Source organism: Mustelus asterias, chromosome 18 (genome assembly GCF_964213995.1).
Source record: "Mustelus asterias chromosome 18, sMusAst1.hap1.1, whole genome shotgun sequence".
Classification (NCBI taxonomy): domain Eukaryota; kingdom Metazoa; phylum Chordata; class Chondrichthyes; order Carcharhiniformes; family Triakidae; genus Mustelus; species Mustelus asterias.
Genome location: NC_135818.1, coordinates 79,912,253 through 79,927,317, shown reverse-complemented (window position 1 = coordinate 79,927,317; position 15,065 = coordinate 79,912,253). Strand labels below are relative to the sequence as shown.

The 15,065-nt window shown below is 42.8% G+C and overlaps 1 protein-coding gene across 1 annotated transcript in view; it reads right to left on the bottom strand.

Moving 5' to 3' along the window:
- Nucleotides 1–2,607: 2,607 nt before the first annotated feature.
- LOC144507304 (poly(A) polymerase beta-like) overlaps nt 2,608–15,065 on the bottom strand; it is a 61,826-nt gene continuing 49,368 nt past the window's right edge. The window contains exons 18-23 of the mRNA XM_078234373.1: nt 11,941–12,050; nt 10,378–10,577; nt 8,243–8,347; nt 4,133–4,210; nt 3,849–3,905; nt 2,608–2,831 (exon numbers count right to left, since the gene is read on the bottom strand). Coding sequence (XP_078090499.1) covers nt 2,736–2,831; nt 3,849–3,905; nt 4,133–4,210; nt 8,243–8,347; nt 10,378–10,577; nt 11,941–12,050 — 646 coding nt within the window. The 3' untranslated portion in view covers nt 2,608–2,735. The remainder of the gene's footprint in view (nt 2,832–3,848; nt 3,906–4,132; nt 4,211–8,242; nt 8,348–10,377; nt 10,578–11,940; nt 12,051–15,065) is intronic.

Genomic DNA, 15,065 nt, shown 5'->3' with positions numbered 1-15,065 from the left:
CTTTTTAATTACCATAAGCTGCTTTTCCACCCTAAAATACTTGGCAGTATCACCATGCACATCAAAATGTGGAAAAAATAGATACCTTTCAAAACAAAAGCCTGGAAGTTTCTGGGAGATCTTCCTAGTAAATTATTTGATAGATGATTTGTTAAACAGACTTTAACCACTTACAGTATGTCTAAAGTTAAAAGAGAGACCTGAAAATACCTGAAACTCCTGAAAAATTAACTTAAGCGTACAGACAATTTAGTTTGTGTTTTGGAAGGATACATGGTTCAGCTCTGCCAGAGTGGGCCAACCATTTCACAATTAGAAATGTTTTCCAGGACAGGAAAAAGAATAGGTTGCCTATAGGAACCAAGAGAGAAATGCATGTATACACATTTAATGCAAAAAACTAGTATTTCAAATTCAGCTCTTCACTCTCCTCCCAAATCCAGCTAGTCACTCAAGGAGATCTAATTACGCACACTTGGATTTGAAACTCTGCAGTTTTGTTTTGAAGGGGGGGGACACAACGGGGAGACGCATTTAAACTATTTAAATTTAATTAAAACAGTAAAATACTATTTGTACTTCCAAAAGCGCATTTTCATTGCCAAAAGTATACATTTTTACCTCAAACTCTTTTTTTTGTGATAAATTGATGAAAAATATTTTCAGGAATTATCAGTCTATGCAAGCACAAAAAAAAATTAAATTCCCGGAGGAAACCTCTCATTAAAAACTCAAGCACAGAAGTTATACAATGGGGAAACCACAGGATCCGGATCCCTACCCGCCAGCAGACGACAAGCTCATAGTAAAGATTGACTCGAGTGAAACGGTTATGGATTGAGCCAATAACAGTCATAATTAATTGACTCAAATTCCGGCATGGCAAAATTTGAGCCACATGTTGTTTTTTCTCAATCTTTTCTTTTAAAAAGCTGCACGTGCCAGATTCCCAGAAACTGCTTGCGCAGTCCAGCAAGCCACTCTTCTATAATTTGCGTCTATAAATGCTAGCTGGACTTAGCAAAAAGAAATTGTGAAACTCAGGGTTAAGATCATTTCTGATCTGTTTGAATGCATTAACTTTAGAAAAGTCTGTTTCTGAACATGTTGCCATGCACATCTCACATTGTCATAACACATCCCAAAGCTTAAAAGCACCCAAAAGATTTTCCTTCATGTAGTTTTATGACACGATTTAAATCTGGACATAGAGAGATTTCAATTTACTTATCACATACCTGGAGAATATTTACCCTACACATCCCTTCTAGAGGGACTTAAGTGATATAAATTGGAGGACCAGCAAAATAAAAAAGCCACCTTTTTGTACTGATTGAAAGGAGGTTTTAGATTTTTAATGTCCTTCTATTGGTAGCTCTTGGGAAAGGAAGTTATTTGCTTGTACACTGAGGATACTTAAGTGGAATTGCAAGTGCGTTAGCCCATTGGTAACACTCATTTCTGGGTCAAATGGGTCAATGTAGACAATGGTACAAGACATAGGCCAGATTTCTAGCTAAAGAAGAGGGGAGTTCTAAACCCACATTACCATGCTTCATGGATGCATAATGGCCATGCAGTTTGCAAACCCATAAGCCATGCAAAGCACACAGTCTGCTTTTCCCAAGCAGGAGCAAATCACCTAGGAGTTTCGATCAATGTAAATACAGATGAGTTCAATGTCAAATATGGATGAGTTTTGCACTGTGGATTTCAAATCGGCAAGGAACTGATTTAATATTTTAAAGCAGTGACTCATCCTAGTGGTAGCAGATATTAAACGCCACCCACTAAGGCTTGATTTGAAACCAGCTCCAAAAGAAATGTCCAGTGTCCTAACATGACATCCACCATCCTGAATTTAGCTCTGAAGCAAAATAAGTCCCGAACAGTCCCTGATAGTGGCATAAACTAGAAGTAGATAGTCAAATTAATATCTAATGATCAAAAAGCAGCACAAAAACAATGGAAGCAACTGGGAAATAAACTCTCAGAAGCTACTACCCCCTTTCCAGGTCATAGGATGCCCCAGAAACAAAGCTCTGAATTTTTAGTTGGTATTAGAAAGAAAAGAAACAGCTGGATCACATAGATTAAGTGCCCTGAAATCAATAATGGCATGGTCTGGTACAAGAGCCCTTCAATATTAAATCTCTCCCTCTCAATACCATCACTAACCTAAATTTACAAATAATGCCCATTATGACAGAACAATTGGTCAACAAAAATTTTTAAAATCTTTTCACAATTGCAAGGCAGTTTAAGAGCAAAGATAACAGGAAAAAGAAAAGTTCTTGGAAAAAACAGTTTCAACTAACATAACTGTTGCCAACACATCAGCAGTACTCCGCCAAGATGCACTCCCTGCATGACCAGTCAGTCCGCAGTGCATCGTCATCACTGGTCGAGTTCTACCAGACTCCAGATTCAACAATGATCAAGTCTTATAGGACATGTTTTTAAAAAAATCTACAGCCTTTATCGTCCAACTTCACCATATACCACGATCACCTGTGTTCAAAGAACTTCTTAAAATGTTTCCACGGAGGAAGCTGTAGCCAGCGATCAGATGACTCTTCCGGTAGGTGTTTTGTTTTCACGTCTGCGTTTGAGAGAGTGTGTGTGTGTGTGTGTGTGTATGTATGTGTATATGTATGTGTGTGTGTGTGTGTGTATGTGTATGTATGCGTGTGTCCTGGTTATTTTTGTGTTCTATGGCCCCGAGATTGGTAGTTCTACCGATTCAGCCTCAGCTTTATCGAATTTTTAACTACTGGAACAGGGTTTACAGGAAGAGAAGAGACATCAGAAAGTTCTGTGCTCGTTGGTTCCTGTGTAAAGAGATTAATTTATATATCAGTTCAATAGAGAGTAGCACCATTATTATCTGCCATCTAAGTGCAAATCTTTTCAACCAAATATTCAAGAAGTTCAATACAGCTAGTGCATACAAAATCTTAGGAATGTAGAGGACTGAACATTACCAGTATCCACTTTTTCCCTCAGCCCGCACTCTCGTGTAAAGCAATGAGATCCAAACTTAGTTGCTCACCTGTCTTTTCCTGGTTTGAGTTAGTAATTTATGTTTGCACATTCGGGATTGTTCATCAAACCCTTTATTTAACTTTTAAAAGTGACAAAGAGGACAGGAGGAAAGTTGCGAAAAAAGTTAACTGTTAATGGTGGAAGACACTGGAAAAACCCCAAGTGGGCTCTTATATATCAAAGGGTACGGTGCTGCAAGATCAACTTACAGCCAACGAAGTCTTGACATTGCCAGTTAGTGATCTCAATCAGAAGATGAGCAACACAGCCCTCATTTCCAAGAATACACTTCCCATGTAACTCTCGTACCCGTAATACAAAAGGCAGGTAGATAACCTGGCAGGTGCTCACATAGTCCTTTTGCCTTCCATTAACTTTTCCATGTTTAAGAATTATGGTAATAATTTTAGAAACCCAAGCTTGGCGCCATCAAATCATAACTTCTTGATTTAATTCATTCCTCCTCAGTCACTGATAGATTTCAGACTAATCAGGTACATTAAAAATACTTTGGATAAGTTCCTGCCCCTAACTATTATCCTGATTCAGTAGTACACAAGTGGGAGCAGCAAGACTATGTTCACCTGTGACATTTCAAACAGTTACAAAGCCTATGAATACCCACTGCAAATATATATATAAAAATGAAGAATGCTTAATTAAGAGATACTGCAGGGTGGCCAGTATCTGAGGAACTGTACTCCCAACATGAACTAGTATCTACAGGAGATGAGAGGCAGAATTATTAAAGTAAGCCTCATCTGTTTGCAGTAATTAAACTCCACTACATATCACACACTTACCTGTGAGGCAGAAGCCTTGGATGGGATTGGCATCAGCTTTTCTTCAGACTCAACTTCCTGCAGAAAAAAGGAGTCAAATATATAATAGCACTTATCTAAATTATAGAAATGTGTCAACACTGACCAGCTTGCACAAGATTAAACTTCCTATTTCTCAGAAGGCCACGAGTTTTAATTTTATTCCTCCTTTCAGAATTTTCAAAGTTAAGTATTTTTGTACGTTGAACTTTGTTTTTCCACACACCTGTTAGAATGCGAAAGTTAAATTAGAAGCCATAGCTTACCTTCACATTTTCATCCATTTTTTTCTCACTGACGGGACTTTTCGAACAGTCACCCTGCTCCTTCACAGGGACAGATCCCTAGCAAGAAATTCAAGGGGCACTGATTGTTTAATTGGTTTACCCTAAATTTCAGATGTTATAAATAGACAACTAAAAATTAAACAGAAATGGACACTGAATACTCTTTTACCCATCTTCCCCAGTCTCTTTAGGGAAAAAAAAACAATTTACATTAAGTAGCCAGAAATGCTGGCAGGTGAACAAAATGCACAGTTGTCAAAGGAGGCAACTGAAGAACAAGTTGCAGCAAAATGAGGTGACTTAGGGACAAGGTTTCAAAGAGCAAGGGTGTCGTGCAGTGATGGACAACTTAGGCTGCTGAGTGGGCTGCATGAGTGGCCCTCCATCTCAGTGGGCTGCAAGATGGAAACCAAACTTGTTCACCAACCACGACCCCAAGAATGAGTAAATACATTTAATATTCCAAATATTTCACAAGTTATAGAAAATGCTTAATTATTTATATGTTAATTAAGAACCATCAACTTCAAATGGTAAAATAAATGTTTATACTTTGGACACAGAGCATGGCTCCCACAGTCAATGTTGCACCTCGCTTCACTTGCCCATCTTGTGTGTCGTATCAGTAGGAAGAATATACATGGATGGAAATCAGCAGAATGTGTCAACCCTAACGGTCAACAAAATATCTTATGGACCGCATGCAGAACCTAGATGGGCTTCATGTGGGGTGGGCCCTGGATGCTTTCAATTGTGCTGAAGTTGCACACACTATGGTTGTTAGTGAGTTGGAGTCTCTTACGTTCTTTCCCCCCACCATCTATTACGTTATGGGCTCTTTGCTGCATCTCGACCTTCAGTTGCCTGTAGGGTTGTTTGCTCCCACTCTGGTGGAGCTGCCCATTCTGGAAAGCTTTGCGTTTGCGGTCCAAGAGATCCTGATCTTCTCGTTGAACCATTCTTGGTGTTTCCTGGTCAAGAAACCGAACATCTCCACACTGGTGTTGATTATGGTGGCTTTTACGATGGATCAGGTACTGTGGACACTCCATAGCTCTGGTTCATTGGTCGATGCCAGGTTAGTTGTAAGGCATTGGTTGAGTAGACCTTTCTTCTCAGGGTCTTGTAGTCCAGTGATATTGATAGCCCTGGGGCAGAGTTCTTTCTGCCTTTACTGGTTTGGTGCCAGTCGATGGAGATAGTAGGGCAAATTAGTTGGTGGTTGGTTCATCAGTCGGTGGCTTCAGTCATGGCGTGGGTGATGCAGACAATCCGTGACTCAGACAATGACGTAGTCTATTAGGTGCCAATGCTTGGAGCAGGACTGTTGCCAGAGGTTTTGTATTTACTCCTCTGGCAGAACAGGAGGTTTGTTATGACAAGATCATGGTCTAGGCACTTTGACAGGAGGAGGATTCCATTGGAGTTTGTTTTCCCTACGCCCGCCCCACACATTTTCAAAAATTTGCGTCCCTCCCAACTCTGACATGGAGGTCAGAGGAGAATCCCTTTGAGATGTGGGACAGCAGTTGGCCTCAGCAGGAGCAGAATGTCTCTTCTATCTCATCCATTGCGTGCAGGGTGGGGGCATGGGCACAGGCACTGATGGCTGTGACATGCTGCTTCTGGGTCAGGAGATGCACATTTATCCACGCGTGGGGAGAGGGGGGGGGGGAAATTTGTTCCACAAGACATCTGACCAGTTTGCTTTTTTATGGTGAAGTTGACCCCGTAGAGACAGTTTCTTTTTCAGAAGAAGGTGTAGCCACCACCTTGTTCTTTAAGTTGGCCCTCTCCCGCTAGTCGTGTCTCATTCAGGGCAGTGATGTCAATGTTATAGTGCTGGAGCTCCCAGGCTATGATGGAAATGCAACTCTCAGTTCTGTCACAACTGAAGATGTCCACAAGGGTCCTCATGTTCTAGGTCCCAAAATTCATTTGGGTGGGTGGGCTTGAGGTGGAAGTTGCTTGTGTGTGGATTATTTTAATGTGGGATAGCCGCTGCACACCTATCACCACACAGTCCCAATGGAGCAAAATCTTGGTCCAATGGCAGGAAGATCCAAAATGACTGGAGACCAGGCTCTGCTGTAGGATGGGAACTAGCAAATGCTAATCATGGCGGGCAGCTGGCTCCTCCTCAGGAGCAGAAGCCAGCCTGGCGAGTTGCTGTTCTTGTTGGCCCCCAGCTTGTTGTTCTTTTCGCTATGTCCGAAAACTGACTGCTTCACAGCAATGTGACTGCGAGTACACTCGCCCCAGACTGCTTCACGACAATGTGACCGCGAGGACGCTCTCCCCAGGCTGCTTCACAGCGATGTGACTGCGAGTACACTCTCCCCAGGCTGCTTCACAGCGATGTGACTGCGAGTACACTCTCCCCAGGCTGCTTCACAGCGATGTGACTGCGAGTACACTCTCCCCAGGCTGCTTCACAGCGATGTGACTGCGAGTACACTCTCCCCAGACTGCTTCACGACAATGTGACTGCGAGTACGCTTTCCCCAGGCTGCTTCACAGCGATGTGACTGCGAGTACACTCTCCCCAGGCTGCTTCACGGCGACATGAATGCGAGTACATTCTCCCCAGACTGCTTCACAGTGATATGACTGCAAGTCTGCTCTCCCCAGACTGTTTCACGGCAATGCGAATGCGAGGACGTTCTTTCCAGACATAGGACTACTTGCTTGCTGAATAACAAACAGCTGTGATCACACCATCAATGGATCAGACCATAGCTCTGCAGTCTTGCCACATCTGCCACGAATGGGGGTGGATAATTAAATAACTGGAGGAAGTGGTTCCACAAACACCACTCTCAATGGGGCTGGTGTCAAGGTCATTGAGTGCAAGAGGCAAGTATGGGATGGGGCATATGCAATTGCAATCATCTGCAGCCACTAATGGAGGATCCACCTTAATCACTGCCTGAGGTCCTCAGCATTATGAACAATTCCATTCACAGAGATATAAAGAATTGGCCAAAAACATGGGATACAACAAAAGCTGTAGCCCCTGACGAGAGAGAATGTAACCATCTCCCACGGTGTTCAATGGCATTACCATCAGCAAATCACCTCATCAACAATCCTGACAGTCACTACTGGCCAGAAGCCTAACCAGAACACACAAACATACTGTGGCTACCAGAACAGAGCAGAAGCTGGGAATTCTGAGGCACCTTCTAATTCCTCAAAGCTGTTCACTGTTTGCAAGGCAAAAGTTAGGAATGTGATGGAATACTCTCCACTTGCCTGGATGAGACCAGCTCCAACAACACTAAAGCTCAATACCATCCAAGACAAAATAGCCTCCTTAATTGTCATCCTATCCACCACCTTAAACATCCACTCCCTCCATCACCAAAGCACCGTGGCTGCAGTGTATTACCATCTACAAGGTACACAACAGCAACTCATCAAGACTCCTTTAACAGCACCCTCTAAACCTACAACCTCTGCTACTTTGAAGGACGTGGGCAGCACTGCATGGGAACACCAGCTGTTAATTCAAATCACACAGCATTGTAACTTGGAACTATATTGATGTTGCTTCACTGTCACTGGGTCAAAAACCTGAAATTCCCTTCCCAACAGCACTATGGGTGCACCTACACCACATGGACTGCAGCCATTCAAAAAAGTGGCTCACCACCACTTTCTTAAAGGCAATATTTTAAAGGCGTAATAAATGCTTTCCTTGTCAGACACAAGTCCAGGAATGAATTAAAAAGTCAGAAAAAGTATGCATAAATTTTATGACAAATCAACAACCCAGGTTAGATTCCGGCCTTGGATGACTGCCTGTATGGAGTTTGCACGTTGTCCCTGGTCTGCGTGGGTTTCCTCCCACAGTCCAAAGATGCTCATGTTAGGTGGATTGACCATGCTAAACTGCTCCTTAGTGTCCAAAGATGTACATGTAGGTTAGGTGGATTGGCCATGGTAAATGCACAAGGTTACAGGCAGGGATAGGATGAGGGGGGGGCCTGGATAAGATGCTCTTTCGGAACTTGAGTGCAGACTTGATGGGCCGAATGACCTCCTTCGGTACTGCAGCCATTCTATGGATTCTATGGTTCTACTTACATCCAGTTTCTTTCTCTTTGGTGAAACTTCAGATGCCTGTGCAGATGCTCTCTTCAAGCTTTGTGATGAATTTTGATCCATTGGTACACCATTCGTTGCAGGCTCCTAAACAATTACCAGAAAACAAGAGAGATGAGCTGCCTTTTGAATGCTATCCCTTTGAGATCAACACAAGAAAAATCCAAATCTGTACCTGATAACACAAAATGATAGTGCTGCACTACAATTAATTGTGCATACATCTGTACACCGAGACAGAACATAAGAAAGAGCAGGAGTAGACCATCTAGTCCTTCAATAGTACAGCATCATTCAATATAATCATGGCTGATCTTCTGCCTCAACTCCACTTTCCTAAACATGTAAAATAATTCCTCATTTAAGATTCTGCTCCTTCAAAATTGGAGGACAAATACTAATCCAAGAATTTATCACCTCAACATAGAAAGACTGCTCTTATCTTGGCCTTTGGACCAACATGCCAGCAGTTTCACCCAAGCAACATCTGAGCCAATCTCACTCTGGTGACCAGCAATTTACATGAACAACATACGCAAATTTACAGGGTCAATATTTTTGGCCATTTTCACATTAGCTAGATATTCACAGTATGAAATTTTAAAAACTGCCAAAATATTCACCAATGGCAGGGCCAGTTATTTCAACGGGATAGCAGGAATTAAAACTTGAATTCTGTTTCTTATCAGTGCTCAATAATGCCGGTGAATCAGATTTTCCTCTACTAACCCTTCATATAAGGACTGAAATAGCAATCAAACTAGCTGTTTGTGGTCAAAAAACACCAATTTCACAGACTAGACTAATAGTCAAATTTCAAAACCACACTGCAAGATGCACCTTCTGGATAGATGAAAAAGAAAATCAGCCACATTTGCCAGCTCCAAGGTACAATATGCAAATACCTCCTAGTTTTAGCAAGTCAACTGACAAATATTTTTACGAGAGCTTTACATTTTCAATAAATAAAATCACAGACCTCGTTCGGTGAAAAATGAAACTATTAAGTTGGAGCCATAATTTGACAAGTTATGCAAAATAATGACGAAAGTGTCAAATACACTTTGTAAACTATTTTAACCGTGTATAATAATTTTAAAAAGCAGCTATACGCCAGTCCCTGAAACTCCAAACCACACTGGTGCTTTTGCCAAGTAATAGTTTGATTTAGTTAACTGAGTGTCTGACACAACAGAAATCCATCATAGCGTCTATGTTCTATACCACTGAAAAAATCCATATTGCAGTTTCCACTAGACTTGTATTGAGTGCAAGCATTCTGCCCATAGGACTGGATGGCAGCACGGTGGCACAATGGTTAGCACTGCTGCCTCTCAGTGCCAGGAACCTGGATTCAATTCCGGCCTCAGGTCACTGTGTGGAGTTTGCACATTTTCCATGTCTGCGTGGGTTTCTTCTGGGTGCTCTGGTTTCCTTCCACAGTCCAAAGATGCGTGGGTTAGGTTGATTGACCATGTTAAATTGGCCCTAGTATCAGGGGGATTAGCAGGCTGAATGTGTGGGGTTACGGGAATAGGGCCTGGGGGGATTGTGGTCGGTGTAGACTCAATGGGCAGAATGGCCTCCTTCTGCACTGTAGGGATTCTATGATAGATTTTATTAAGCACAGTTATCCAAAAGTTTACATGCACAGTATGGAGAAGTGCTTTCTTGGTTAAACCAGAAGTTAAGAGAGAGCACTGACAAGTTTCTTACCATTTGCCATTTCATAACAATCCCATCCATTAACTTTCAGGGTTAGCTGGATGCAAATGGGAAGAATCAGAGCCCTTCAATGATGCAACCTTAGAAGTAGAGTATCATTGAGCCAGATTAGCTGAACATTCACTACCCAAATCAACAGCATCCCTGAACAATGCACATCTGCCCGACTCAGGCATCAACCTTGGAGAACCAGCTCAGTTTCACTCATACTCAAGTTTCCTTCTCTTGTCCTCCTCATGCCTAAAGAGACAATAAATCAAACTGTTTTCAAGCTAAACAGTGAAAATGGCAAAAAAAAACTAAAGCAGAAACAAATTTGTTAAGTTAGAATTGAAAATGCACCCGTTTTGGGATCTTCAACTGTGGGAAATACAGAAAATCAGCTTACAAACCTCCTTTGTGGATTCATTTGTAAGTGGTGACGCCGGTCTTTTTCTCCCAGAGGCAACAGGACTGGATGCTTTTGTGGCTGCACTTGGAGATTGATTGCTGACACACGTAGACAAAACCCAGTTGATTGCTGACTTTGGCTGTGCAGTAGAAGTAGGTATGGGAGAGGCCTGAGGAATGTTGTCACTGGATGATGATGAGCCTAGGAAAGAGAGAAAATAAATCCACGCAAGTTACTTAACTATTCACATAAATGAACTTGGAATTTCACTCTCTCTATCCCACAAATACAGGAAACTGAAGCACCCAGATTTTCAATGCCCTTCAGGCATTACTCTCCCTATATCTAGGTACATTCAAACTCTCTGCCATTGTGATCTTTTCCTTTGAGAACCAGTTCAACCACCACATATAAATTAGAACAATGCTGTCCTCCAATAAAAGGGAAGAAAAACTTGTGCCTTTACAAAATCAACAATATGTGATCAAGGAATTCTCCCTTCTCTATATACAAGGCCTCGTCTGAGCTGCAAGTTTCTGCCTACACCTAGCTATCTGATGAGAATGCAGCAGAGAAATCATAATTCAGACTCAGTCAGAGGAGAAGCAGATTGAGTGATGTTCCCTTTAAGCTGTGTGGATGCACTGCCACACAATGGCGAAGATGCTTCTGCAGGGAACAAACAGACCCCGTAAAAAAAACCCAGTCCCTTTCAGAAAAGCACATGCATCAATATCAAAGAACCACAGTGTAACAAGCACAGTAAAACAAATTAAAGGGAAAATTGGTTGGGGGCGGGGCAGGGGGGAGCTTTACAGTGTTAGCTAAACTTCCTTGAAAGTGACTAAATAACAATTGAAACTGCAAAATAGACAAAAATCGACAAGATTCCCTACAGTGCGGAAGGAGGCTATTTGGCCCATCGAGTCAGCACCGACTCTCCAGAGTAGCTTATCCAGAACCTATCACCGTAACCCCACATATTTACCCCGTTAATTCCCCCCTAACCTACACATCTTGGGACATTAAGGGGCAATTTAGCATGGTCAATCCATCTAACATGTACATCCTTGGACTATGGAAGGAAACCAGAGCACGCAGGGGAAACACACACAGACACGAGGCGAATGTGCAAACTCCACACAGTCACCCAGGGCTGGAAGTGAACCTGGGTCCCTGACGCTGAGAGGCAGCATTGTTAACCACTGTCACCCTGTGCCACCCATCTGTTGTCACAGAGCACCTACTCCATAAACTACACAATAATAGAAAATACAATTTCCCTGTAAAGTTCTTGACCCCATAAAACAAGCAATTTTTTTTTAGGGGTGGGGAAAAGATGGCAATATATTTACTCAAGGCATAACAGACAAGTTAAGTGATTTTTATGACCAGGTACTGTCTGACCTCAGAGCCCCGGTACAGCAAGAATTCAGGAAAAGTAAAAGAATACAGGCACAGTGGGACTATGGCATGTGTCTTGTGAAAAGTTTAGAGTAGCTCACCCTTCAACAACACACTCCTTCATTCAATTTCTACTCCAATAAAAAGGATTGCTACTTACCCCCTGAGCTGGGAATGGAATTTCTTTTGGAAGGACTAGTCTCTGATTCCACCTGGGCTTCTGAATTCTGAACACTGATTGCATTTGTCGTCAATGCAGCAGTAACAGGACTGTATCAAATGAGAAGAAACATTATTGAACAGTACACCCATGCATGACTAATGGCCATGAAAATCCACGACTACTTCATACAGGATCATGCATGGGGATTTTTAAAAAACACTTTCATTCTTCCAAGATGCCAGTTATTTCAACTTATTCACCTGCAATTGGTGCAATGTGTTTCATCAGGTACAGGAATGGAAAACAGTAGCCCTTACCTCAAACTTCACCTTCAAAACACATCTGGGTAATTTAAGAAAAAAGAACAAGCTAAGCGCCAGTTACACGATGGGGAAACTAAAGTCTGTCACCGTATAAGCTTTTTATGAAACAAATCCACATGTCGCTACATGTTAGTACCAAGAATTCCATCCCATTTGATCATGTGGACATGCTTCCACCGGGTTGATGTGTACTAGTTTGCTTCTCATTTCCAATCCACACTGCTTGCGAGCAGCAACGCATTAAAGAGAGTCAAACATGTAACTCTGTCCTTCAGCTCACAGCCTTTGCATTGGCATGTTCTCAGATGTGCCTCCTCATGGTGACACACAGAAATTGGATCCTTTGCAGCTTTCAGCTAAAACTTCAGAACTCAGGAGGTCCAAACTTGCAGTGTACAGGTCCATTTGCACGATGACATGCCCTGGCACTCATGAACCAATCTCTCAGCTATGGCCAAATAGCTTCACTGCTCTGAGGATACTTCTGGAGAGGTGAAGGCTAAGGGATTAAACCCTGACAAAAAAGATATGCAGTGGAGCACAAAGGCACACTGATGTCCAAATACATAATCTTTCTGGTAACTTCTGCAACCAAGCCGGTGCCAACATAGTGCTTTACATTCCTTTCACCAAGGAGGTCGAGAGGGGGACCTTGACATTTGGACATCCCAGCCTCTCCATGTACCTTGCTCAGGCTTGCACCCTGGAGAACACAGTGCAGTTTCACTGCAGAACACAGGCAATTACAGGAGACACTGCTCTGTCCCACTGGTCAGTCAATATCCATCTATATTGGGCAGTCCCCGAATAATAAGTATTGACCAGCTAGTCCAACTGCTTGGATCTGTTCGACAAGTGGACTGAATCCATCGCATCAGGCAAAAAACATGAAAAGGTGTCTGACTCTTCAATTGGAAAACTGGATCAGGATCACATGAAAGATGACTTGTAGATGATTAATACTGCACACAAGGCAGCTGTGATTGACTTGGCAATTTGACTGGTTGAATGTTGATATAGCTTTCCTACAAGAGACCAGGCTCGCTGAGAGCCGCTCACCGAAAGAAAAACATTACACATTAATCTGACAGGGGAGCAAGGTGCAGGGTTCATTGTAAAGAACCCATTACTCTGGATGATAGAACACCCTCACAAGTGGTTCAGCACACGTTATTTCCATTTACCTCAACTCAAACAGGGCAAGTTACTCTCACGAGCATCTATGCGCCAACACCGTGCTCTAATAAAGAGGCGAAAGGCTAGTTCCATGAGGAGCATAACATTGCTATCAGTAGAATCCACAAGTCAGAACATCTTTATCTACTGGGGGATTTCAACACAAGGGCCATGAGGGATGGCTGCACTCCCTCAGACATCATGACCTAGGAAAGAGAAGGCAGAACAGAGACTACTTGAACTGAGTAAATAACAGCTTCTTTTAGAACAAACCATGCCACAAGGTACTCTGAAGACAGATGAGGCCATTGGCAGCAGCTAGGTTGGTATCACCAGACATGACTGAACAGGATTTAAGACACGCAGCTAAGCGTTGCCTTCAAACAGATCACTTCCTAGGTGATCAGGGTTAGGATGCAACGCTTGCATTGTTTTCATCCAAAGCAGAAATGCCATCCTCGTATCAACATAAACCCACCCAGATAAAAACAGTTCCTTGATTGAATAGGCACCCTCATGCATTCCCATGCGTGCAGAAGTGAAATGGAACTTACTTCAAGACACCATCGACAATGCTGCACTCTCAGCATATAGGAAGCAACAGCAGGAAAATGCAGACTGGTTCGATGATAACATCACTGTCATTGATTACAAGAGGTACCTGAGAAAGAGACTCAATGCACTAAGAGTTACACAGGGTCTAACAGGCTGCTTGGTGCAGCAATGTCTACTGGCTACAACTTTTCCAGAATATCCAGGTATCCTTCAACACAGGGAAATGTATGAAGGGATCAAAAAGACAACCCACCTCACCAGTAAAGAAAACTGCCCTGCTGAAAACAAAGACAGGGGAGGTCATCACTGACAGGAGTAAGCAATTGGAAAGATGGGTGGAACACCGCTGTGTGTTGTATTCTAGGGAAATCACTGTCCATGGAAGTTCTAGACACCACAGAAAGCCACAGAAGGAACGGTGAAGGAACACAAGAGCAAGAGTGACAGCAACAATGATCACATCTCCCTGTTGAGCAATGCAGTGGTATTTGCTCTCGTCAGACTGCAGATCATAACTGAACACACCTACCTTGAATCCCGTGTTGTTTCAGAACTGAAAGATCTACAGCTGATATGCTCTTCTCTGTCAGATAGCTGCAAGATAACTGCTGTAAACAAAGGAGACTGCTATATACTGCCTTCATTGATCGCACCAAGACACTGACCATGTGAACAAAGGCAGTCTACTCAAGCTGTTGCAGAAAATTGGCTGCCCCCTTAAGCCATTCAATGTGATCTCCACTTTCTATGATAACAAGATGGAGCAACATTGGAACCCTTTGAGATCCGCAGTGTGGTCTAACAGGGATGTGTTCTGGTACCCACAACGAGGCATTTCCTTGTCTTTGCTGTTGCCATCTACAGAGGCTGTGCACTTACACACCAGGACTGATAGAATGCGGTTCAGTCTTGCTCACCTGAGATCCAAGACAAGGGTGCACCAAGTCCTCAAAGATTTGCGCTACGTTGATGATGCCACACTAGCATTCCATACAGAGGAACACCTTCAGCAAACGGACAGACTCTCTCATGCCTGTAAAGAGTTTGGTTTGACCATCAGCATCAAGA